Source organism: Orbicella franksi, chromosome 9, assembly GCF_964199315.1.
Source record: "Orbicella franksi chromosome 9, jaOrbFran1.1, whole genome shotgun sequence".
NCBI lineage: Eukaryota > Metazoa > Cnidaria > Anthozoa > Scleractinia > Merulinidae > Orbicella > Orbicella franksi.
In genome coordinates, this window is record NC_138153.1 from 30,578,149 (window position 1) to 30,604,353 (window position 26,205).

General features: G+C 39.6%; 4 protein-coding genes across 4 annotated transcripts; 2 read left to right on the forward strand and 2 right to left on the reverse strand.

Annotated features, from left to right (window-relative positions):
• Nucleotides 1–115: 115 nt before the first annotated feature.
• LOC145496656 (peroxidasin homolog) lies at nt 116–7,202 on the reverse strand. Its single transcript, XM_081476381.1, has 5 exons — nt 6,683–7,202; nt 5,342–6,001; nt 3,472–4,005; nt 2,409–2,558; nt 116–1,114 (listed from the first exon to the last, which is right to left on the reverse strand). The coding sequence occupies exons 1-5, from the start codon at nt 6,891–6,893 to the stop codon at nt 594–596; spliced, it is 2,076 nt and encodes a 691-aa protein (XP_081332507.1). The 5' UTR covers nt 6,894–7,202; the 3' UTR covers nt 116–593.
• LOC145496680 (allene oxide synthase-lipoxygenase protein-like) lies at nt 5,968–25,705 on the forward strand. The gene is made up of 4 exons (XM_081476414.1): nt 5,968–6,027; nt 23,012–23,051; nt 24,489–24,568; nt 25,228–25,705. Exons 2-4 carry the CDS (start codon nt 23,045–23,047, stop codon nt 25,651–25,653), a joined length of 513 nt encoding a protein of 170 aa, XP_081332540.1. The 5' UTR covers nt 5,968–6,027; nt 23,012–23,044; the 3' UTR covers nt 25,654–25,705.
• On the reverse strand, nt 7,702–12,427 carry LOC145496675 (NAD(P)H-hydrate epimerase-like). Its single transcript, XM_081476407.1, has 3 exons — nt 12,009–12,427; nt 11,229–11,487; nt 7,702–10,145 (listed from the first exon to the last, which is right to left on the reverse strand). The coding sequence occupies exons 1-3, from the start codon at nt 12,357–12,359 to the stop codon at nt 9,937–9,939; spliced, it is 819 nt and encodes a 272-aa protein (XP_081332533.1). The 5' UTR covers nt 12,360–12,427; the 3' UTR covers nt 7,702–9,936.
• Nucleotides 13,943–15,737, forward strand: LOC145496673 (crotonyl-CoA hydratase-like). Its single transcript, XM_081476406.1, has 2 exons — nt 13,943–14,198; nt 14,716–15,737. Exon 2 carries the CDS (start codon nt 14,736–14,738, stop codon nt 15,576–15,578), a length of 843 nt encoding a protein of 280 aa, XP_081332532.1. The 5' UTR covers nt 13,943–14,198; nt 14,716–14,735; the 3' UTR covers nt 15,579–15,737.
• Nucleotides 25,706–26,205: the final 500 nt, after the last annotated feature.

Consider the following 26,205-nt stretch of genomic DNA (forward strand, 5'->3'; position numbering starts at 1 on the left):
ACATCGGATTGATTAGAGAAATAATATTGTGTGTAATCTATGTATATAAACAAAATATTGAAATTCTTTTGGCAATAATATCTTGCTTTATTTAATCTACACGAAAGTTAACTGCTTATATTTACAAAAAAAAAAGAAAAAGTAGTCGAATCAAGCTAAAACTCCTGTAATGTGCTAACCTTAACACTAAGTAACTCAAGGTGGACCACACGAAGTCAACACGGCGGACATTTACAAGTACATGTTCTAAAATAACTCTTTAATCCCGGCATGCTTCGGTCAATGACGAAGCTTGCCTTGCGTGACACGGTCACGCTAGATATTACAACGCCTAAGAGAAATCATTGCAAAGTTTGCCGTTAATTACTTTTAGATAACGGCTTTTAACTACAATCAAATTAAGAGATTTTTAAAACGCTGAACAAAAATGTTGTAACCGTAATGTAAATGAGTGCATACAAATAGTAGTCCGTTACGGTACTGTGTTAAGTTTTCCGTCGATTTGTCGAGGAATTCATAACAAAATTCACTTTATTTCCTATTAAAGAGGTTCGCAAAGATAAGACAGGGCTTGATCATGATCTCCTAAGTTTTTAACGAACGAAGACTTTCCAGAAGTTGCCAGGGGACACCCCCACGTTATAGTCATCGCATTCCCATCTTGTGTCTCCAGGAGTAATCAAAAAGTGATAAGAAGACACCACAAAAGCGGGGTGGTTGTATAACCTATCTTGATCCCTCATGTGGCCCCATTTGCTAACGTTATAGGATCCATCCCAACCCCACCTACTGCACACACCAGCTAATAACGAGTTGTCATCATCCATTTTCACGTACGAACCACAGGAAGCTGGCATGATATCACTCTGTCCGCTGAAATACTGGACTACAGCTTCACCAGCGCTGTTGTTTGCAGTGGTCACGTGAAAAGTGCGTTGCTTTCTGCAGAAGAATCTCAGTTGAGTAAAAGACAAATGTGTTCTCAGCTGATTCATGGCAGTTTTCGTGAGGAACTTCTGAGAGTTGCTTACTCCTCGGTATGACGTCTCAACTGGGAAATTAAAACGTCTGGAAGACCTGCCCACCACAACATCAGAGACAAGAAGCCAGCCACCTTAAATTAAATGTCAAGTTTTATTTTTTAAAATAGCATCGTTATTAACAACTTACTAAACGCACTCGTTGAAGATGTAGTTGAATGCTGCTGCGAACTTTTGAGAATAATGCGTTTGGACAAAAATAACAACCGTAAAACATGCGCTTTACTGATTATAATTTAGAAAAATTATGGGATTTTATGGTAAATTTTTTAGGTAAATCTTGATGTTGAAAAAAATGCAATATTATGTTATCCGGTTTTTGTTTGGGAGCCAGTGAAGTAATATATCAAACACCAGAGACAGTGTTTCATCGGGATATCCAAACACCGAGAAGAGAGTTGAAAATTTGACGCGCTGCAGAGTATTTTTGAGCAAATTCGAGGCTTTTGGATAGCCGAAGAAACGCTCTTTCGAGTGTTTAATATATATTCTCAATCGAAACAGAAACTAAGGAGTAAAAGGAGAAGTAAAATCGTCAAAGTCTATGCTAACAAGAGATTATCAAGGTACCTTGATAATCTCTTGATGCTAATTAAGATCGGGTATCCAAACTTACTTCAGAATTGTGATTGAATAAAGCATGCGGGTCAGATTAGTGCTCCTAGAGCAATTACCTATCGACATTAATAAAGAGTCATCATGGCCGCGGATAATGATTTCATGATTTGGAGCCAATTTTGATGTTCAAGAAAATCTAATATATCTAACCGAATTCGCAAAAACATGCCCGCATTGACTCAAAGCCAGTCCCAGCGGCCAGAAGTCCTCTGACCACACCCCCCTGGCTAGGAGATTGGCCCCTTACGCATGCACGTGGCATGGACCACTCCAGCAGGGTGCCATGTCAACACAGAAGCCTCAAACAAGGTCAAACAACTGAGTAAAATACCCAGAAACACAGTCAATATCAAGCTTATTTAACACGGAAAAATTAAGGTCTAGCTAGTTGGGGGTGTCAGTATAAGACACCCTCCCCTCCCCTCTGCTTTTGTCAGCTGGCCGCCAGCAAGCCACCTGCAGATAGGTCAGTCATTGGGCCATGTGCCCAGCCTGGCCTTGACGGAGCCCCCCCTGGGTTTAAGGTCGCTGGCTTATCGCCCGAATCCAGGGGAAAACCTAGCGGGCATGTTTTTGCGAATTCGCTCAGATATATTTTCCGGGCCTTGTGTAGCAGCCAGGGCTTCGAATTAGGTAACTGGGAGTGTGATATTGTTTTTAAAGATCAATTTCTTGTAATGTTAAGGTAATTTTTCTTTTACAATTTCTTTTACATTCGAAGCCCACACGCAATGTACAAGAAACTTTTACCTTCGTCAGTTGTCATGTCACAGTAGACATTTAAAGGGTTTCCATTCTTCTCAGGGTCGATCCAGTACTTGCCATCTTTTCTACAGACCCCAAGGTCCCGGATTTCCTTACAGGAATGAGCCGGGAAGTGTGAGTACAAACCTGGCTTTGCTACAACAAATGAATTATTAGCAAAATTCCACTAGCATACTGATGCAAATGCTACAATCTGATTGGCTGAGCTAATCGTATACTGTCAGCCATTGGAGTGCAGTAACCACAGGTCGTCCACATAATGACAACGTTTTCTAGTTTTTCTAATGTTTCGACGAAGATTTAGAAATATTACTGGATACTAACATTCTCAAAAACGGTAAGGAAAGTAGGCTGACCTTAAAAACTCAAAATTTGTCAATGAACCTATAAGCGTGCGTGCACAAATGCAAGTTTCAAAAAAAACATTTCAATCCGCGTAATTTTTCCAGAGCCCGAACTCTAATACTGCGTTGAGAACTGATTGGAAATCTTTATTTGAAGAAAATTTAGTTACTGAGAAGTTAAGTTAGTTTATTCGCTCTCAATTTCTATTAAACAATTAGATTATGAGCTCGAGATTACTATCACAATATAGCAATCGAGAGCGAATAATCTAATTGTTTTAGTATAAATCTACTAGTCGTTCAAAACTTTATCTAAATCCTGTTCACAGACACTTCAAAAGCGCAAAGAAGCGGCCGTCATTTTGTTAACAAGCGCACACTGCTACGCTACTCACTATCTATATATCACAAAATAGATGAGTAGCGTAGCCAATCAGAGAACGGCATTCGTGATAGAACGCTAGTAGATTTATACTAAAAAGTGATAGTTGATGAGACTAAGCGCAAAATCTAACTGGTAATTTGTAATGAAAACAATCGCTTGCTTGAATGCCCTCGCAAGAATGGGCAGGTTTTGGACATAAAAACCGACTCTAAATTCTGCAGCCATAAGTCAGATATGAAATACCCTTTGCCCTAGAATGAGCTTTGAATGTGTTTTTTTCCTATAACAGCCCAGGTCTCCTCTAACTATCTCAACTTACGCACATCGATGTAGGTCACAGTTTCCGCCTCAAACACGCCTGCACTTGCTGCAACGCAAATGTAGTACCCCTCATCGCTTATTTTCACGTCTCTTAGGACTAAGACGCCATTGGTTTGCAGACTTCTCTCAGCTGGTAGCTGTGCTCCATGCTTTTTCCAGCTCACGACTGGTTTTGGATCACCGGTTGCACTACAATTTAATGTCAGAGTATCGCCTTTTGTTATAACAACTCTTGCAGGTGGCTTCACGTGGAAACGAGGAAGAGATACAACAACCAAGAGAGAACTTTTTTCCGTAGTTCCTACCAAGTTGACGGCTGAGCAGAAATACGTGTCTGAATCAGTCTTGCGGACATTAGAAATTTGTAAACCACTGTTGTTATACTGCACCCTTTCTTGTGGTAATTTTCCAGATAATTTTCTCCAAGTAACCACTGGAGACGGATGTCCAATCACGTGGCAAGACGGAAAAGTGAAATTACTTCCTTCAATGGCGTGATGAGGTCCCGGATGAAGAGAAACGCGAGGATGAACTGAAAAGTAGCAAATTCTGATAAATGGACAATTATCGTCATTTAATATTACAGCACATATAGAATGTTATTTACTTTAATACCTTATCATTTAAGTAAACAACATAAAACTACGCGTTTAATTTTATGATTAGATTTGAGAAGATTTAAGGAAATCGACTGGACCCAATAGCTGATTTTAGTAAAGTTATAGTTTTTTTTTTCATTCAATGTACGCCAACGCGACGAAAAACAACTGAAAAAGTAATTTTTTCTCGCACCAAGAGGTTACATCAGTGCTGAGTACGTACCGAAGAATTGGGGAATATCAAGGGAAAACACTGTACAGTTGTAAGGCTTAACATAAGGAGAAATGGGAGCTTTTAACAAAGGCTTTGACTTGCATTTCTCCCTGCCTTAAAACAAACAAAAAAATACTAATTCATAGACAGTTTGAATGTCTAATAAGTTATTACTTGACATGAAATTCTGTAGTGAAGCGAGAAATATTCGCTTTCGATTAGTTAGTTAGAGAAAAAAGCTGATATTCAGTATCATACCTTGATTGGTGACAAGATATTAATGTGAAACTCAAGAATTTCAAATTTGTGGTGCCAACACGAGAAGTATTCTATCAGGGAGCGTCAATCCCGTATGAAAGTCACACATCATTTCTATTAACCAAAAATGCGTAAGATTGTTTATCGGCCCAAACTTTCCTCGTTAGAGACTTGCCGTTTTTAACCGTTAAATCAGTTTTTGGCTGCCATGACGCTAACTGGGCCTTAGTTTTGCTGGAAAAGCTATCTTTTGCCAAACAGATAGATTTCCCCAAGATTAAGTACAAAAATGTAGACTATTTTAATTTGGTGTATGCGCACTAGCCAAAATTTGGACTTTGCGATTGCGCGTTCCGAATTTTTGTATTGCCCTTTTCCATTCCTTTTTCTCGGCCCTTTGACTCTGGCTACCTTTTGTGTCTCATATCCTTTCTGGCTCCCGAAAAAAGTTTGGCGTTAATTATGGGCAAAGCCTGGAAATGGGACCTTGATCAATTATAGGTATAGTGGGCCATTTTACCACCATTTTTGCACCAAAACTGTAAACGTTGTTTTTCACTTTGCTACGTCAGAATGCCGTCAATATCCAAAACCGACTGTTGTGCATATAGATCTGTCCTAGCTCTACCATCTGCTTGTCAAGAATATCTGGTGACAAATAAAATTGATGATGTCACAAGTGGTACAAAAAGCACGATCATTAAGTAGCCGCATATGGCTCATTGGGCGTCAAAAGGTTAATTATTGACTTACAAGTTGCTGGTAGAGTTATCTATGCTTTGATACATGCAATTTACCGTTTACTACAAGCCGAGCCAATGACTGCGCCTGCCCTAAGATGTTGATCGCTGAACACTGATACAAGCCCGAGTCACTCTCTGTCAAGTTCTCCAAATGCAGCATAGCTTCTGAAAGTGCTGATTGAGTGATTTCTGAGTGATTGTCCGCTCTGGTCCACACTACTGAAGGCTCGGGATTACCACCGGCTGAACACCGAAAGGAGGCTGCTCCTTTCTCGTTAACCGTTAGTTTCACAGGAGAAATGACGACACCAGGGGCTGACAGAGATTCTCCAGGCTCTCCTTTAGCTCCCGGCATGCCTTGGGGCCCCATGCTTCCTTTGATTCCTTTGATTCCTGTTTCTCCTTTCATTCCAACAGGGCCCATAATGCCTTGCTTGCCGCTTGTCCCAGGATATCCCATGATTCCTTTATCGCCTTTCTTCCCAGTTCTTCCTTTCTCTCCCCTTCTTCCTCGGGCTCCTTTTTCTCCTCTCGCTCCAGGTGGGCCGGGAGGGCCTGGGAGTCCATTTGAACAGGTGTGACCCTTTGACGGATGGAGTTGCGACAAAAGTTTGTTGATTTTAAGTATCACGTCCTCTGTGCTTTGGTCGCCTGTTGCGTTTTTGGTGAGATCAGCATGTCGCTTGTTTCTTCGAGGGTTATTGGGTTGAAATTCTGAGAAAAAGAAGAAAAGATCTGAGGTAATTTAGTGTACGTAATTGACTTATGTAGATCTCAAAATGTCCGCCATGGACATGAGGCTTTGGTATACACTGCAACTAAAATTCAGCGGTTAGGACATCCCAAATGACCGTCTGCACACTAACTCTCTGATCATTTTCAGCTTTTAAAAACTCTTAAAATCTCGTATATCGTATAATTTAGCATCTCGAAAGCGCTTGATAATTGTTGATTGCCACTTTGCTGCTCAAACATGCTTAGTTACTTACCGTTGATTGATCGGCAATGTTTTTAGATTAAATGATTAAAAAAAATACCTGTCATTCTTGATTGCCGGCGGACAGAAATCCTGCACGTACCCTCTCAAAACTCAAAAGTAAAAATGGTATATATAGCATAAAATGTTTTTTTTTTTTACGCATGTGCATTCAGTCTATCAATTCTTCTTTTTAACGTTTCGTGTAAACTCGACCGATAGAAATATTATTTGGCCTCCGATGCAGTAGACGCTTCGTATCTGATAAATACGACACTGAGTCTAAAACAAAGCAACTGAAATGTTGGGTAAGTCTTCCGAATGCTTCCACTATCGTGTAACTTTCAGGTGAAGATGAAAAATACAACATTGTCTCCTGGAAACAGTAAACGAAGGCAACCCGAAAGAAACAAGCTTACCATGGATCGCCTGATTCTTGAACAAATTCCTGTTTCCATCGTTAACAATCGTCTTCAGTCCCTCCACAACTTCTTCAAGCTCGATTATTCTTTCCTGGTGCTGGTGTAATACAAGCTCCACTCTGAGAAATCCGCCACAATATAGAAAAACGGACAACACTGAAATAATGACAATGAAAGAACTGGTCGAGCTGTTCTTTTGAACAATCATTTTGAAACATTTCAATGCTTAATCCGCGTCTAACAATTAGATCAGATTACTGTCTGTAGCTGTGGAGACGCGGTGACCTCATGCCTACTGCGGCTCGCCTCGAGCTTTCGAGCGGTCCGCGTTCGAGCCCTCTCTGGGAACATTGTGTTGTGTTTTTAGTCAAAATATGCTACTCTTTCTTCACTCCTCTCCACGAAGGTATACAAATGGGTACCGGTGAATTTAATGCTGCTGGTAACCCTGCGAAGCATCCCACCCAGGAGAGAGATCAGATTCTTCTAGTCGGTCCATGCTACTGAAACGCGGTCAGAAAATATATCTAGGGCCTGTTCAATGACAAAAGAAAAAAAGAAAGAAAGAAAGAAAGAAAGAAAGAAAGAAAGAAAGAAAGAAAGAAAGAAAGAAAGAAAGAAAGAAAGAAAGAAAGAAAGAAAGAAAGAAAGAAAGAAATAGCAATAAATAGGAATTTGTAGTGGCACATTCCGCGGGGAGGTTCTTCGTCCTCTGTTCCCTGATCGAACTGTCATTTAGCATTTTTAATTTGTTTATTTGTGGAGGGAGGATAACACGCCCAGTATAAGATTCGAGCCCAGGCCGCATTGGTGGGAGGCGAGCGGTCTCACCACTGTGCCATCCCTGCGATAACAAAACTGGACGCGTGACTTCCTTCTGGATTAAATGCGAAAAACAACAATTGCAAGGACGTAAGGGACGGTGCTTGCTCAATGTCAGTCTTACGCGACCATCCCAAACAGTCAATATCGATCGGTTTAGGTTCTGCTGTTCAGTAGTCCTGTGCAGTGGTATATTTTTCCTAATCTTATGCGCTATGATCGAGCAACACTGGGAACCAGCGTGTTGAACGCCTTGCAGTTTATTTTGTTGTTTGACTACCAAGCTTGCTACCATAGTCGAACTCTGAAAACAGTGAAGACTTCATTTGCGAAAGATATTTTAGACAGATCATCTTCTGGAGCGAAAGACAGGAGCCTTGGTAATTGTTTTAACCACTTCAGCGCTTTTGACGACTTTGGCCTGATCAAGAGTTCCTTTTGGAAACATTTCACAAAATGCCGCGCGGAACACCGAGCTACAATCCTATGGCATTACGAATTTGGAGAATGTTAAAGAGATTGGGGATAACTTCTCCACGAGGCATATTCCTCTGTCTAGTCTTCTGGAGCTTATTCATCTGCTTGACGTATTTTATTTACACCGAATCAAGCAGGTTCCTTGACAAGATTGAGGTTAATTATAAGAAGTTCGACATATCTAAACTGTCAAAACTGGGTCCTCTGAGATCAACGAAAGACAATGAAACTTTCGATGCTTTGGGCCTCTTCAAGACGTACTGGAATAATAACTCCACTGTGGAGGACCTTTGGAACTATATAAAAAGCAGAACACGAAATATTTCCGCCAATATACCTGGGTAACACTATATTCCTTTTATAAAGAATGGATCCTGCTTTGCAAGAGTTGGTTATGTTCAAGTTTTCTTACTTCTTTTGCATACGAAATAAGCAATTATTCCAAGCACGAGACAGATGCTGGAACCGTTTACTACCTTTGAAATGTGTTGTTTGATGAATGTATGTGTACATATTATTTGGTCATTGGATTGCAATAGAATGCTTTAGAATTCATGTGAACTACGTAAACAGCTTGGAAAAAGCATTCACTACTTACTCCAACATATATAATTACACGCACGTTGCATCTTGTGCTGCTTGTGATTATTTCCTGGAAAGGGCATATGAATCACAGAAATATGTGATAACTATGATGTTGAATGCTGGAAGTGCTTTTGAAGCAGCGATATAGCCAATGTTAAAATTTAAATTTCTTATGCTTACATAATTTATGTGCAGGAAAAAATACATATATACAATGATGCTAACATGAAAAAGTTGAAATCTAGGAGATTGCTGATTTAACCTTCGTGACCCCAAGAAAACTTTAATGAAGTAGAGCTCCCAGACAAAAATGTGTCAAATATTGCAAGAATTTTCCCCCAAAAATGCCAAAATAAGTTTTAAAAGTGTGTGTTGTGTGCTTTTCTTCGTATCGAGATTTTTTTTATCTGTAAGGGAGACTGGAAGATTCAGTCTGTATCCAGAAGACTCCCAGAAAATCTGGGAGAGTTGGCATAGATGTGTATATTGGAGATGCAATGCACAGTCATGACAATACATGTATGTTTCATGCACTGTTGTCCATTATGGACACATGTTGCAGGTTTCTGCCTTATAATGATTGACCATGCTGGGTTACACAAGGAAATCTGTCAGGGTTCTATATTTCATTAAATGTTAATGTTTAAAGAATAGGAGAAGGCAAATTTGTAAGGCTGTAATACTTGTTAACAGGCAGTGAGTATGGTCATGCTGCTCCATGTTGTGTTACTTGTTGGGTGATCTCCGGTCACGTCATTACGTCATTATTTTACTAGAGTAGTTCCCGGGCGACAATGTGCTCTTGTATCTTGTGTCTGTCTGCCATTAAAAGGTATGATTCCAGTTGCTCGAACCATGTTGTTCCTGTATCAGTGTAAGATTGCTACAGTCTTTCTTATTTTAGTGCAGTCAAAACAGGACCTCCAGTCGACTAAATGTTATGTAGTATTATGATTTATTCCACTCAAAGTTTCATTTCCTTTGCACTTGTGTGGTAAGGTCGTGGCTTCAAGACCCGCTCTGATCACTAAGCTGGAATTGTTTCTTGGTAGACCCTTGTTCAACTCCTTGGTCATGCTTGTAAATAGCCAACATTTTCAAGCCTTTTGTGTTTATTTGAAATACTGTTTTTTTTCTTTTAGTGTAACCAGCTACATGCAGGTGTAGCCAAGTGCATTGACCACTACAAACAACATTTGATGTCTTGGCATTGTTCATAAAAGTATAATCCTAATAACATTTTTACCCTGCGTCAGTCAGCACAGGCACCCAAAGCTACCAGTATGATAATACTATGTTCATGGAAAACTAAATTGTTGTGAACAACTTTACAAATGACTTTTGTCTGTGATTTGTTCCTGTGATAGTCAGTCAGAGGGTAGCATCATGCATGGCTCTGTTCCAGGATATTCTGGAAGTGACAAGTTATATTTTTTAGCCAATGAATCAGGCACAAATCTTCCTCCTAGAAAGTGAAATCTCCCTTGGAAGTGTTTTGCACAAAGCTTTGGAGCTGTCAGGGAAATCAAGAAGTCTGGCTGAATTCCACTTGGATTTCCATCTTCAACGTGCCATCCTGATTTAAGCAACAACCAAAAAATATTACATCAATAACATGTTTACATTTTTAAGAGTGGGTATCCCTGTTGGATTTAAGGTATTATTTTACAACATTTCCCTTTTAATTAAGAGTTTCACTTGTTATTTGTCATTACAGTCAGCCAATAATAACACATACCAGTAGCAGAAATACATGCATTTAATAAATGAACAGCAATGGAACATCTCCAACATGGAAACCAAAGACTACTTCTTGTTATATGGGAGTGTTCATATTATAGTGGACAAGATTATAAGAATAGTGGTTTGTCTGGGGCCAAGTGAACTGTATGTAATTAAGATGTGTTGATGTTATGGCCAGGACTAAGAGGAGGTTTGACAGTATATGCGGGTTATTGACCAAGCTTGAGGTCAAGATGGCTCAATATAAGCCAAGTTCTTTTCTGTGTGAACAAGGCCAATTTATCCAGCCAGCTTGACTGAACAAGCTTGGTCAATAAAGGATTTATTATATGGAAAAAGAACACCTTTTTTTGGTGGGGAACAGCGGATAATCCTGACACGGCAAGATAGCACCATCTTGCCCACTCGGGTAGCCAGATACAACGCAGGATTTGGTTCATCTTGCCCGCTCACGGAGCTAGCCGTATAATAATGATAGTACATAGTTTACTTCCTTGCAACAATACAACACCAAACAATATACTACCACTGTACAGCAATGCAGATTGAATTCTATAGAAAAACACAATGCAAGCTGTGCTTAAAGCCACATAGGATGATGTGAATTGGTCCAGAGAAAGCCATGCACACATCAAGAGTTAATTCAGAGCCACAATTAAGGACATTCATCAACACTTTTCACAATGCTACAGTGAAGTAACACTCAGTAAAGGTGGTGTGATAAACATTTATTGGCTGAGGTAGGCTGGGCTGTACAGGAAAATATTGACTTAAGGGCTTGTGGTTATTTTGCATGAGCTTTATTGCATCCACTCCACATGCCATGACCTTGAGTCAAATATTTTCTTGTCTTGCCTGATATTTCTACTAATTACTTAATAAACTCAGGCTATCTTTGAATATCTTTCCAACTAACCTGATGGAACATCAATTGAGCAAATGGGAATTTTGACTTTCTTTAATGCTGATAGCACATCTCCAAATGGTGGTCGGGCATTCCCCTTAAAACTGAAGCCAAAAATGGCATCCACAACCAACTTGTACTCAGCATCTATCTGTGTTGCTGTTGGTATATCATTGATGAATGGTATGTCCATCTTTTCACACTGCGTCACAAGACTTTTAAAGAGTGGTTTTTCTGATTTTTTGGGATAATATATCTTTGGATTGTATCCCTGATAAATGAAAGCAAACATCAGTCAAACAACTGGTTCATGACTTTACATGCATGCATGTGCACTGATATTTGGGGACCTGAAGTTAATTCACAACAGAATTGGGTTAATCTAAATAAAATATGTGGATGGCATTATTCTGATGCAAGCCAAATGCAAAATGCCCCGAAAGACATCAAGCTATAAATGGGAGATTGGGAATAATAAATAATACATTCAGTTAACCTAATCAGTAACACAGAATGTAAACATTAACTCTTGATTAGGCCTTTCTTAATATTTGCACCTCCCTAGCAGAAGGGAGGTGAATGTATAGATCATGGAAATCCATGCACGGGTATGTCACCATGAAGCGTTTAAGGTAAATCCCAGGGGTGTATTTTTCGAAAACTGTCGAGGTATTTTCTTCTTATTTGATGCTCTGAAGGGCTCTCCCAGGCTGTGGCCTGCAATTTCTACGGGGACCGATTACCAACTCTAGCTAACCGTTACATGTAAGTTGGACAGCTGGATCAACTCACGAACATCTTGAGATGTCTAGCTGCTACCAGTCCGTCTCCTCCATTATTTCCAGGACCACTACAAACCAAAACTTTGGGATGACTTGTATCTCGGGGATAAGCCTCGGTTACAGCCACAGCCACGCTCAATCCAGCTAACTCCATCAACTGATCAACACTGAATGAATACTCGTTGAAGAGTTCTTGATCGATGTTCTGGGCCTCTTCTTGGCTTAGATATTTCATGGTTGGCCTAACTGTGCAGAAGGTCCTAAAGTGGCGAGGAAAATGACTACAAAGGGAGGAAATTCGGAATATCATAAGAGCACTAAATCCGCCAAAAATACCAAGAACGAAAACCTTCCATGCCATGCCCGCGATGGCAAGGCCAGGCGATTATTCAGCGGTTATCAAACAAGGTCTTCTTTCCGCGCTGGGGAGGGGTGGAGAGGGGGTAGGGTAGGGGTGGGCAGAGGTAACATGTTCCCTTGAAACCTTGCTCCTTTTTTTTTTTTTTTTTTTTCCTTTTAATAGTAGAAATATCCCTTAGTTTCCTTGTCCCTCAAATCAATTACTCCCCAAAAATCACTTGTTCCCAGGCTTGAAATGAATGATCTGGTTCCCTTGTTCCCCCCAAACCCCAGGGAGGCCCTCAACAAAACACCACCAACATGACGAGTAAATAAAGCCAGAATGAAACTAGTCGTGACTTGTTATTCTCACGAGAGACTAACAGACAGAAAAAGAAAAAAAAACCTGGAACTATGTATAAGAAATGCTATACAAATGTACGGTAATACAATAACAAGATTAGCTTGAAACGTGACAAAAACAAAAACAAAAGCAAAAAGAAAAAACATTACACAGAATGTAACTCATAGTAACAACTGCATTTATTACACGGCAAGCTTCGCGAGCGGGTAATATGGGCCAAATCCTGCACTGTGATTGGCTACCCGAGAGGGAAAGATGGCTCCGTGATCTTGTCCACTCGGCCCGGGACTGTCCGTTGTGTCCCGAAAGAAGAGAACTGTTCTTTCTGTCATAATTAGCCATCGTGGCAGGCGTTCAAAGGGGATTTAGAGCGGAAATGAGAAACGCGAAGCGCGATCGAACGCCCACCATGTAGGCTATGTCATAATTATACTACAATTAATTATTAAACCCTTTTATTAATAATAGTGGAGAATTTGTAGTGGGCAAATTACACATGGATCTGTTCAAATGCGCATTACAACTCAAATTATCTAAGACTAAAAGTTACAAGCCCTAAAATTACAATTAGAGCCAACTAGTCTAAATCACAGAAATGGTTGCTATCAAAGCGGGGAAAGAAATAGCAATAATTAAGTAAACAAATAAATAAGTAAATAAAATAAGAAAAATGGAACTTAAAAGCTAAAATTCTCAGGAAATTACATAATGTATTGACTAAGCATGTTCGGTTTCTTTGTTTTGTTTTGTTTGTGTGGTAAAAAAATTATAAAATACATCGAAAGCAATAAATAAATATGGTTGAGATTTATATAATCTTATATCCTTCGTCTAGCGATAGAACAGTATTAGCCCCTAGGGGATTACTTAACTCACATGCACAGCATTCGTTTTCACATAAAGTGTGTCTGCTTGTAAATTTTACCAGTTGTGATTCGTTGGGTATTAAAGTGTGTTTTTGTTTTACTGCGTTGTTCCGAGTTAAGAACACAGCAGACAGCTAAAAGAAAACGCTGCGAAAATGCTGGGCAGTATTGTCTTTGAAAATACAACGTTTCGAGAATACATTAGTGCTGACCGGCCCTTTATTATGTAAATAAATATTTAATAGTAATATAAAGCTTTCTTGACTTCTCAAAGTTTCCTTGTTCAGGGGAAGTTCCATTGCTAAAAAAGTTCCTTAGTGGACAATCTTTAGCGAGAGGACTCTGAAGTAAAACAGATTCATGGGACTTGCTGTTTATAGTCATTTGCGTCAATCAGAAATAATCGTTGATTGTTTCGAGTGGACGCCTATTTTGAAGACTCATCCTGACTCATGAAACTGCACTCGAAATGCGTGGGTAAATTGTTTAGCATATCAAAAGCCAGGCTACACCCAGTTACTGTGCAGATCAGAGTGTGAATCATTCCTCCGCAGTAGAGGCTGAAGCTAAGGGTGGTGTCGTTTGCAGTTCGCAAAGCTATAAAGTTACACTTGTTATCTGCAACCTCAAGGTATCTGTAACTAGTTTAATTCGAGGTTTTGTGTTAGCTTTTTGGCTTGTGCATACCATTTCTGCTACAGTCGAAAAGGTCAAACAACTCTGTTTAAGATTATTTAATCTCTGCATTCATTGCGCCCGTGAAGTTCAGCGCCTCAGTGGCAAAATATACCAGGGTTCATCAATGTTTCCTTATAAACCAGCTGATAATAATTATAGATATTTTTCTTAGCGTTATGTCGATAAGCTGTAAAGACTTACTAGAAGCTGTTGGTTGTTGGCAATCATTTGCAACGATGCAAGAACTAAACGCATTCACGCGCGAACCCCATTTGTTGTCTCAATTCGTAGCAGCCTTCCTACATGGATTCGAAGCGGCTATCCTGAGAATTATTCTAGACAAAATGCTCAATTTTTTTTTTTTTATCTGTCGAACAAACCGTGACTGTAAAAAAGTTACACATTTTGTTATTACCGTAACGTTCCAGCACTAACAACATTGTGTATAATTTCTCTCCAAATTTGCATAGACTGTGCAAGTCGAATTACCATGGCTTACGAAGGGTTCAAAACATTTAAAGTCGAGATAAAAGAAGGCGTCGCCTGGGTAACATTTGACTTTCCTCCAGTGAATGTCCAAGGAAAACCGATGCTTGATGACCTGAATCGTTTGGCTGAAGCCTTGGAGCCCGATCGTTCCATCAAGGTGGTGGTCTTCCAGTCAAGCCATCCGGATATTTTTGTCTGTCACGCAGACATTGACATGCTGTGTGAGATTCCTGCCTCTAAACGCTCCATGGACGACCCTTTGTTATATTTACAAGAGGTGTTACAGCGAATCAGTGCACTTCCTCAAGCTACCATTGCTAAAGTAGAGGGAATGGCCCGAGGAGGCGGACACGAATTCATGCTGGCGTGTGACATGCGTTTCGCCGCTCGAGGTAAGGCGGTGTTTATGCAGATGGAGGTGGGTATGGGCATTGTACCATGCGGTGGAGGGACACAGCGGCTTGCGCGTCAAGTTGGAATGGGTCGTGCCATGGAGATCATTCTGGGGGCCCACGACTTCGATGCGGACCTCGCAGAACGCTATGGAAGCATCAACCGAGCATTGGATCCTGACGAAATTGGGCCTTTTGTGGAAGAGCTGGCCAACCGCATAGGTAAATTCTCGGCGGGATCTATCGCTGCCTGCAAGAGATGTGTACTGAGTGCAGTGGAGACTCCAATAGAAGAAGGCCTGAAGATTGAGGCGTACCAGCTGGGGCAGGCCATGGCATTCACCCCTGGCGCCAAGAGATTTGCTTATGCCAAGGAACAAGGGCTACAAGATGATCTGGAAACCCAAAAGAATTGGGACAAAGGAGTCATGGACATTCAGTCAATACAGTAACTCACCACTGAACGTTTTCTTGCAGTGGAAGATGATTGTTAATTTACCCTGTTGTTTTTCGTTAGTTTCATCTTCTATCGTTAAAAAATTATCCGTAGATACGAAAGTTGTAGAGTTGTAGAATTCTGCTAATTAATAAATACAATATTCTGTGTGAAATTAATGGCGACTTAAGGCGACTTAAGGTGACTTAAGGCAAGTTTAAGCGACTTAAGGTCCCAGAGTAGGCCTTTCTATACTGACCCTCAATGTCCAAAATGGACTTTTCAGATAATCGCAACATGAGACTGCCAAAAGTTGAATTCAAAATTGTTGACCCTTTCGTGGTAACTAAAAATAAATATTAATACCAAAACCTTTTAAAGCAGAGTTGGGTAACACTCAGGGATGCCGGGCAGCATGGCAGAGTTAGTTAATATGTGAAAAGCAAACTGGTTAGCCTCTCACCAGCTGTCCTTGCAGTTCTATATTTTTTATTATTTTCCTTATTATTTCACTCATTTGTCTTCTGTTTTCCAGGTTCTCCAAAACCCAAATCACCATAAAAGACAAAGTGATCTGCACACGTGTTAATTAATGAACGTAGCTGTGAAATTGCATCTACGGCAGAGAAATAAATAATAACTACTTAATAACCGAGAGTGAGGTCATTACGGGAAAATTTCAAACTGAGGTCTTGCCGTATTGACCGAGCGATAGCGAGGTTAATACGGTAGGCCGAGGTTTGAGATTTTCCCGTAACGACCGAACCGTCGAGGTTATCAAGTTGTTTATTATATGGCTCACGAATTAAAGAAAAAAAAAATTATTCGAGCGGAAGTCGCCAATTTACATCTGGCGATGCGCGCGTTTACCGATTCATTCATCGTCTCAAACCCAGGGCAAAACTACACAGTCAATGAACTTCATTACTGTAATTCTTTACGGGAAAGATGATTGTCACTGCCCTTAAAAAAGGTATTTTAGTATCGTGGAGCCACAACTTGATGAGGGAGTTTTTCCAACTTTTGTGGCGAAACGTCAACGCATATAGAAAAGACAGAAAGTGCTTCAAAATGATCCAAACCAACGGTCTTTCGGTGAAAGAAAATACTAATGCTTCGGAATGCACTGCTCAGAATAACTCGATCTTCGCATTCGCTTTCGACAACATATCTTGGCCTTCTTCATTCTGGGACTTATGAATGAACTTTTCACGCCTTGTGAACGTCTAAAACTTCCTGCAGGTATCAGAAACACTGCTACCGACAGAAACCGGCCGATTGTTTACACCTGATGATCCTGGAAGCTGATTTTCACTTGCTTGTGTTGAAGCGAGGGAATCTATTTGATGAGAACTGAAACGGAGTTCAATATTTCGGTAATTATTGTGACTAAGATGATAACTTATAAGTTTCTTCGTGGTTTTCTGCTCAGGATACGTGACACATCTGCCGATGGTGTTTTTCACTCAGCGATTTTAGCTTTACTCAACACTCGGCAAACTTTGATTGTTTTTCACTAGTGCTCGCCAAGGTTACCGGCAAGTCAAAAACGACTTCTATATAAATTTTATTAAGGAAAAATCCCTAAACTTTTAGCTACTCGGAATTAAATTTACCTCTCTTACTGTTTTTAATCGCCTTTCATCGTTTCAATGCGCTTGAATTTTCCGAGCCGGGCTCTTCCTAATTTGCATAATCCGTAATCGGCCCGTGGGCATTACGACTGCATAATGACCGCTCAGATCTCGCTCATAGCCAATCAGAGCGCGCGTTATATCGGCCACAAGCCAAAGCCATATAATAAATGATTATTAATGGTTCATTCTTGTTTTTGCTTAGTTCTATGTCAATTATTATTAAGTGGGTTTGACAGACTTTGTTAAGCTGGTTGTCATTGTATCCTTACCAATTTTCACCTCCCTTATAAGACTTATAATTCAAATATTACTTCCCTAATAAAACTTCATGATGCCCAGATGCATTTGACACAACCTTAATTCTGGCAATTGGCTACTTTATTTATGAGACAGAAAATCATTGATTTCAAGTTAAACTGCACTCATCTGCCGCCGTATTTCACACATATTCATTGAAGAACTCGAAAACAATTTCATTAAAGGTGTTTTGGTCAATAACGTCTTCCAAAAGACGATGATCTTAGAACCTCTTGCAACAATCTCGTGAAGTCTATTTAAAGATAACGGTATATTAAGAAAAGAGCTGATGATTTCATACTTGTCGTCGTATTCCATGTGGCTAGGATCTCAAATACCTAGGGAAATTTCAAACGGCGAAGTCATGAAAAAGAAACTAAATGTATACATATAAAGAAAAAAGATTGTTTGCGTTTGCTGCTGGTCCTGTTCGAGTGTCAAGTAGTGTAGAACTCTGCATGTTAAATTGGTCATTGGATTGACATAATAAGCTAAGCAAGAGTCGACCTTCCATCCGCTTAGTACTGTATTTTACTTAGTATAGAACGATAGCATTTCATCCCCTGATATTAATTCAGTTTACTTCGGCTGTAGATACCATCAAAAGAATATGATCAAATCATATTCCCTTTATACCATTGCACTCTTAAAGAACAATTCAAGAATGAGATATGTAGAGTACCTTTTAGAGTCTACAAAACAGAAAGGAGAGGACACTCCAAAAGTTGGCTTTCTTTCGCAAGTCTGCAACCCTTTCAAAGAATTTTGAACCAAAACGGAGATATCTTCGAAAATTGGCACTGAACCCAACCAACCAACCAACCATCCAACCAAACACTGCCAACTACCCCTTGAGAACAATGAGCAATTCAAATTGTCGCTAAGTACTTTGCCATATTAGTGTTTATCACAACACCAAATCTTCACCCAATAGCTGCAGACCACATTATCTACTACCAACAGAGTGCTTTAGTAGATCGATATGCATATACTTTTAGATATATTAGCGATTATGACATAGCCTTAGACAAGCGCACGTTCTTATTGGCTAGTCAGACGCTTGGTCCCTTTGCCGATGGGTTACACGCTGACGTCAGTTTGTTTATGTGTACTTTTTCTCGGCAATTGTATTTATCGATGCCACTTTTTGAAAACATAATTCTTATTTCTTTTGCCTTAAATATGGAAAGATCTAATAATTCTTTCGGAGATGAGGAAGATACTTCCTGTGAGCTACCAAATTTCCAGCACAAGTTTTATCTCGGGCCTCCACCTAAGAGATTGCTAATAACATTTGAAGCTTCTGTAGCTAGTAACAGATAACATCTGTTGAAGAAACAAACCAAATTTCAAGTTGATATTTTTATACCATTTGCTACATCCTCCAGGTACATAGCAGAGTATTACAACACGGACCTTTGACTCATTTTGGCAATTTAATATCAATACATTTTGGTCTGCTAGAATCGGATCAGCTTGATCTTTCAGAAGGAAAAAACACATCCACCTTCGGCCTTGAACTGTCCTGACACGTATTCATCGGCAATTGGGCGTTACGAACGAGAACGGGTTGGGAAGAGACAAGAGAAAGAAAGAAAGCTTTTTGCGTGTTTCTGAATTTAATCGCCTTAGGGCTAAAGTATCTGGCGTCATCCTTGCTGCATTTCGCGAAAAAAAAAAACATAAACTTCCCGCAGGCTAATCATTAGCATCCACTGTGCCAGCCACTCAAGTCAAGTCAGAAGTCATCTTTATTTAGGCAGGGTAGCCCCACTTGAAATAACCTGATCGTGAATCAGTGCTAATTAATCAATACAGAGGACAAGTCTTCAAAAGGTATGCTACCCGAATAATGGTTTGATTTTCCTTACATGAAGGGCGGTACAGTACGAACAAGACAAAACCTCAAGTTATCCACACAAAGGGAAGTCGCCGTTATATCATGATTTAGTCTGAAGTAGGCATTCCGGCTGGATTAGATTTGCCAAAAAGCGGTTTTTAACTTACGCTAAAAAGCATAGTCGGTTCCTCTATGCCTTGATTGCTAGAAAAATCTTTCTATTAAATTATTGCAAGTTATGCGGTGTAGACCCGTCACAAGTCGACTTTCGTTAATCTCTCTGCCCGAGTCTGCGAGCGGCGAAACCAACGGACCAGGGAATTATTACTGGAAAGGACTGTTACAAATTCTAAAAGTCTAAACCAAGCACATTCGAAGCAGTGCATAGAAGGCTGAGTATAAAAATACATTGTATTTAAATTCCACACAGTCAAACCCCTGCATGCGTGGCAAGGTTGGATAACTAAGTCGTAACCCGGGTCATTTTCAACTTCAGCAAGGAATGTGCGGACCAAATGTGTTGTTTGCATTCCTTGTCAGTCAATTCTTTTTTATATATATATAAGAACCTTTTTTATATAAGAACGTTGAGGCTGAGATCAACCAATGTTTAAGAACGTATTAAGAACATTCATCAAGCTGAGAGTCGATTAAGAACGTTTCTTTTTTGCAACATGGATGTGTTAAATGACAAGCATTAAATAAAGGTAACCAAAAATGTAAATTAACCCAACTTTGTATAACATTAACATTGGTTTTCTTACTGCATGACAAATCTCAGTTTTTTGATAATCAGCAGTTCGTATTTCTGAGTTTGATCGTAAATAAATATATTTAATATATTTTTATATTTTTATATCCATAAAACTCGCTTGATATTATGACAAAATATTTGCATACAGGCATAAATACATACATACATAAACGTTTTTTTTCGAATAGTAGTAGTAGAGTAGCTATTATATAAGCTAATTTTTCCGAGAGAAAAATAACAAAAGAAATCATCATAATATACAGTAAACATACAAACTACAATTCTGTACAATATTTACAATTAACAGCTAAATGAAATAAATCTGTACACTTAAAACACTATATAAAGCAGAAATTCAATTTACAAAATGTCCTAAATTTACATTAAGCTAAGGCTATAGCTAATACTTTTTTTAAAGTTATTAAGGTTCAAAGTTCGAACTATTGATTTTCGCAACGTTAAACAACCCTTTTAATCAATCACGGAGGGTTGCATGTACACACACGAAAGTAAAAGTGTAACAGAATAAGCTATTTAAACTTAAATTCAAACGAAAAAACAATGGTTTCAATAGGCAAAGAAAAATCGCTATCACCAATGGGAAGCTGAATTAAATATTCCTAAGAAGTAGTGTACAGACATTAAAGTTCAAAATAGCAACCGTCAAATGTTCATTTTTCACAATAGCAACAGGAACATTGTCCGGCAGTGAGTTCCATTGTTAAATGGCATGATAAGAAAAAGAGCGAAGGCCATAAGCAGTAGTTTTAAGTACCGAGGGAGTGTCAGAAAGTAGTTACCGCGTAAATTATAGGAGGTAGTACGGAGAGTAAACATATTCCACATGTAGATAGGATACTTGTAGAGTAAAATTAAGATACTGTGTATATACGTCTGTTATATAGAGAAACACAGTTGACTTTTTCCAATAAGGTATTATATGTAGATTCATTCTTAGCAAGGCTAAAAATGTTTAAAAATGGCTAAAAAAGTAAAAAAACCAAACGTTTTCGAGACAAATAGCAGAAAAGCTTTCCTCTACTTGCGTACTTTATAACCTTTTGGTAATTCCCAATGGGAACATTTTTGCCACTTAACAGGGAATTTGTTTGTTCAAACTTGGTTGGCATTGTTGGATCATTAGGCCTTCTAGGATTCTTTACTTGTGGAAAGATTGGGCCGTGCAGCCATGATAGCACCACATCCAACGGGAAATCGAACGAAATCGAACTTTATCGTTCGATTTGTTCGGAAATCAAACTTTGGCATGAAATCCTAAATGGAGAGTGTTTGGTCCAGTGAATTGGTCCGGCGAACATGGAAAACTTCAATCTATTTTCATGATTTAAGAGGATCTAGTGATGAGCAATCCCACCGAAACTGGAATATTTGATATAAAAATGAAAACAAAAATTTAGATGACATTAACTTAATACCGTCTTAACTCTGAATTTAATCGATGTTGTTCGATAATTTTTTGTTTTTAAAAAATTAAGAAAAAATTCGAACAACGTCAAACTTTCAGCTTCTTCCAGGCGTTCAGTGCGTTGGAGCGCTGCGCAAAAAATGGCGCACCAAAATTTAGGGTAGAAGGCGAGAGAACGCCTGAAGCATTCATTTGTAACAAAATTCCTACTTCTCAGCTACAAGAGCCTGTAACATGATCGCTGATTTTTGGGGACTTGTGGTTTTCAAGGTGATAGACAAGCCTGTAAAAGCATCAGTTACTTTCGGCTCTTGTTTCTCGGCGCGTGAAACAAGAACAGAAAAAAAAAAAAAAAAGAAAACAAGAGCCGAAAACCCGGATGCCCTTACATCCGAGACCTTTTTCATAACGATCTTTTGCTCGTTCAACATTGGCTCCTTTCCATTGCAAGATGTACTTTGAAGGTTGATCTCTAAGTGTTCCGCACTGGAAAGATTTTGCTCGTTGGATTATTCTCGGCTTTAATTTTAAGCCCTGCTAGAACGCCGTTCTTCTTGAGACAACCGAATATTTAAAATTGATTGACACTATAAACAGCAAAATTAATTCAGTTGGACGTCGTCATCGTGATCTACTTCGCTATAATGACTCACCTACCCCAATAGCGCTCGAGCGTTGACAAAACCTGTCAAAATTGACCAATCAGAGGGTTCACCAGATCCCGGCATGCCTACGTAACTACCTGCTGGTAAACTAGAACGACCTTTTTTGTGGAATCGTGATACAATTATTATTGCAAAATCCTATATAGTCATCGGTTGTATTGAAGGTTTGAGGACCCCCCAAAATTTAAGCTTGTTCTTTTGTTTTTAAAGCGGTGATGCGGTGATCTCAAACCCAAATCCTCCTTCCTAACGCTATCTGGATTTGTTTTCGGTAATCCCTAGTTTAACTCCTTCACCGCGTTGTGTAAAACAACTGGTCATCCTCCCGCCAGTTGGGATTCTTAATTATTTATATTCTATTTGCAATGTTCAGTTGTTAATTTATTTAGTGTCCCAATTAGGACAGCAGTGCTAAATACACTTGACGCTAAAATATAGTTTAAATGCCCTTTAACGCGAATTTATTCTGAGTGAGTGGTTGCAAGAGTTCACTTATGTAAAAGACCTGTACATACTGTTGTCAAGACGGCACATGCTATCACGCTAAGCTTTCAGTTCGGCGCGCGAAAGCTAACAGTTTATCTTGACGAATTATCTGTCTTCCACCCGTTACTGGGACGCATCGCAAGACACACCAAAAACACTTACCTAAGTCTGCCCCGACAGATTATGTCTCTAGTATAGAGAACTATCAATCAAACCTTAAACTCTTTTCATGTGTTCACCTTCATTATTTTCTTTAACTACTGATATAAGGGGGTCCCATAACATAGCTAATTACCTGTGGTTCTCAGATCGTGACCGCTCAACAAATATAACAACTCTTGCAGGATCGACATTTGGCAAGGAACTGAGGAGGCAAAATGGAATGTATGTATTATATTGCTAATATTCTCCACGTCTGATTTTATTTCTACATCTACATCTACATGGTTACATGGCAAAGGTTGTCTATCACGCCTCAAAGTGTAGGTGCTGGTGCCTGCGATCAAGTTAATACAGGGCAGAGTAATACTGTGCTGTGCATGGTGCTCTTACAGCACTAGGAAAAACGAAAAACAACAACAAAAAACAAAAATTCATTAAATGTTAAAATGTGCCTGTAGGGACAGTCTGAAAGGGGCCTCTGGTTTGAACTGGCGTATGCTGCATGGCAAACTGTTGTATTCTGTCATTGTTCTTAGGAAGAAGCTGTTCTTGTAGATCTCTCCTCGTGTGCCTGGGTTGATATAGGTTGCCTGTGATCTTGTGTTGTAACTTGAAGGCACCTTCAGGTGAGCTGGGATGGAAATTGTGTTTCTGCCATGTAACGATTCATGAAAAAACTTCTATACGGTAATATTTCCTTCTTAATTCAAGGGGTATGGCCATTCAAGATCGTTTAACAACTATGTCACAATGCTATCTTCCCTTCTGTATTCCCTTGTAACGAATTTGGCTGCCCGCCTCTGGATGGCTTCCACACTTTTTACATCTTTCTTTAGATGAGGATCCCACACAGCTGATGATTACTCTACAGTGGTCTTACCAGGGCTGTATACGCTCGTTCCTTGATCTGTTGTGGACATTTTTATAGGTTTCTTCTCAGGAATGCCAGTGAGCAGTTTGCCTTTCCTGTTATATGTTTTATATGGTGGTCCCATTTTATGTCTGACTGAAGCTCGACTCCAAGATAGGGATGGTACTCTCCTGGTTCTGTAACAAATAATTTACAAATAAATTACCTATTACAATCGATAATCATTATTACTAATAAATGATATTTCATGGTTGAAGAGATTAATAAATAAAAAGGCTAAAACTTTATTTTGTGATATATAAATCATACGACTAATTGATTTAATGTCGGAACGTCTGTACAAGTTAACTGATCTCATACAATAAGGGACTGTCCAATAATTTTCAGGAGCGGGGCTGTAAAACCAGAGGGGAAGGGGGTAACGTTTAAATATCTTTTTGTCATGTCCAACGTGTGACAGTACAAAGTGAATAATGAATTCAGATAAATTTGAGCTTTTATCATAAATGTTAGTGTGTGTATTGGGGGAGGGGGGGGGGGGGAGTGTCTGGTCATAATTTTTGGGAGATGAGGAGCGGAACCAGAGCTTAACTTCCCTTTGCTGACAGAAGGGGCTGTATAAAATTTCTCCGTGTGAAGCTCATTTTACAGCCTCCCTCCTGATAATTACTGCACAGTCCCTAAAAAGAAGATTAATGCTGTATTTCGTTCTTGAGCTTCACAGTCCGCGGAAAGTTTTGTTAAAGCCTTAATGTGCGTGTGTGTGTTTTAACAATCTACCATTTCAGGGAAAAATATCGGTTACGATGTTTATAAGGAGATCAAGGGAGAAGAAGACTTTGACAGGAAAATGAAGGAAGCAGAAAAGGTAAAGAAACTAACGACTAAGTGTTTGATCTGTAACAGTGTTGCATTCTGTAAAAGTCAAGTGTGCTTGCGAGTTATCGGTACTAGCTAAAATCCCAGACAAAAAAGTTGGGACACGAAGCAAGTTCTCCCTTCCCCCCACTTACAATGCTGTTAATCCGGTGTTTTTCCCTTTTTGTTGAGAGAAACGCGACATTTTCCAACACAGACTAGAGGAGATAGGGGATTAGTGATCCAGTTCAACCGTTCCAACTACTTTTATCCGGGATTATAGCTCGCTACCATGGCGGGAAAGAAGTGGGCACTAAATAATGAAAATCAAATTCCTTCCCCACACCTACCCCATACTCTTCACTCAGCCTCACTCCTACTCCACTTTTCGTCTCTCACCAGGCCACTTCCGAGTTTAAGTCCAAGATAGGGCTTGCTTGATCACAATGCGCGTGCTCGTCAAAATACGCTTGCATTGCGTCATGAAAGGGACCGCAGAATTCATTCTGCAGTCAAAGCGAGAGTCCTCTAATTAAGCCACAGCGAACAGAAGAAATTAAATCCTTCAAATCATTTGGAAGCCTGCTCCATGAAGACTAAATCAGACTGATTCCAGATACACGAGGCGATACACGACTTATTTAGTTCAAATCATTTCTTCTCTTTCAGGTTCCACCAAAAAGTATTTTTGATGGTGCTAAGCTCAGGGTCGAGACAGAGAAAATCAAATTTCTCTTCGGTGCCGCTGCAATGCACACTGGGAAACGACCTACTCATCCAATCGGCGTTGGAGCCCAGGGCTTTGCAACAATTGTAGCTGCGCCCCAGTTTCCTGAGTGTGAGTTCTTCACTCCTGGCCGAACTTTCCCGGTGTGCGTTCGACATGCATCACTTAAGCCCATCGATGATGCGATGTTAGATAAATTGAGCGCTTCTATCCGATTTGCTGATAGTAATGACGACTCTACACTTGACATTATAATGGGGACTGGGAGAAGCAGCGTATTTAGCAATGTACAGTCGATATATAATTTGGTGAAAGGTCATCGGAGTGGCAAACTGAAAGACCTTTACCTGGATAGTCCTGACATGTAAGTAAATTTAATTATCTTCGTTCCAGATGTTTATTGATAAGGTAAATAAAAGTTTGGTTTCACTTTTAACTATTTAAGTTGATAAAAGCAAATTAACGTCTATCCCCCATGCGGGGAGAAGACTTTGATCTTCATGAGTGCTAAAAAGGGCAGACGTCTAGTTATTGTCCTCGTGAAACAAAACCGAAAAAGAATAAAGTTAATGTTCCTAACCCATAACCCTTACTATAATTATATATAAACAAACAACACAACCAGAACATTTGTGGGGAAAAGGGGTAAGGGATGAAGCACTCCAATAAAGAATTCTAGGTCACTTTTTCCTAGGGGTGTAAGGATTGCCCTAGGGGTGATAATCCCCCAGGGTACTCAGTACGAGGTGGCAATCCTCAAGAGGGGGTGATAATTCCCCAGGTGAATTGAGTGAGAGGTGATCATGCTCTCTAGGGGGTGATAATCCCCCAGGATACTCAGAGAGAGGTAATAATCCTCTCTAGGGGGTAATAATCCCCCAGGGTATGGAGAGTTGATAATCCTCTCTAGGGGTCCAATC

Coding starts and splice junctions, on each gene's coding strand:
- LOC145496656 (XM_081476381.1), bottom strand. CDS start 6,893: ATGATTGTTCAAAAGAACAGCTCGACCAGTTCTTTCATTGTCATTATT. Junction 6,002..6,682: donor CAAGAATCAGGCGATCCATG/GTAAGCTTGTTT, acceptor TCTTTTTCTCAG/AATTTCAACCCAATAACCCT. Junction 2,559..3,471: donor TGTGACCTACATCGATGTGC/GTAAGTTGAGAT, acceptor CATTTGTTGTAG/CAAAGCCAGGTTTGTACTCA.
- LOC145496675 (XM_081476407.1), bottom strand. CDS start 12,359: ATGGCATGGAAGGTTTTCGTTCTTGGTATTTTTGGCGGATTTAGTGCT. Junction 11,488..12,008: donor CTAGACATCTCAAGATGTTC/GTGAGTTGATCC, acceptor TTCATTTATCAG/GGATACAATCCAAAGATATA. Junction 10,146..11,228: donor CTCAATTGATGTTCCATCAG/GTTAGTTGGAAA, acceptor TGCTTAAATCAG/GATGGCACGTTGAAGATGGA.
- LOC145496673 (XM_081476406.1), top strand. CDS start 14,736: ATGGCTTACGAAGGGTTCAAAACATTTAAAGTCGAGATAAAAGAAGGC.
- LOC145496680 (XM_081476414.1), top strand. Junction 24,569..25,227: donor AAATGAAGGAAGCAGAAAAG/GTAAAGAAACTA, acceptor CTTCTCTTTCAG/GTTCCACCAAAAAGTATTTT.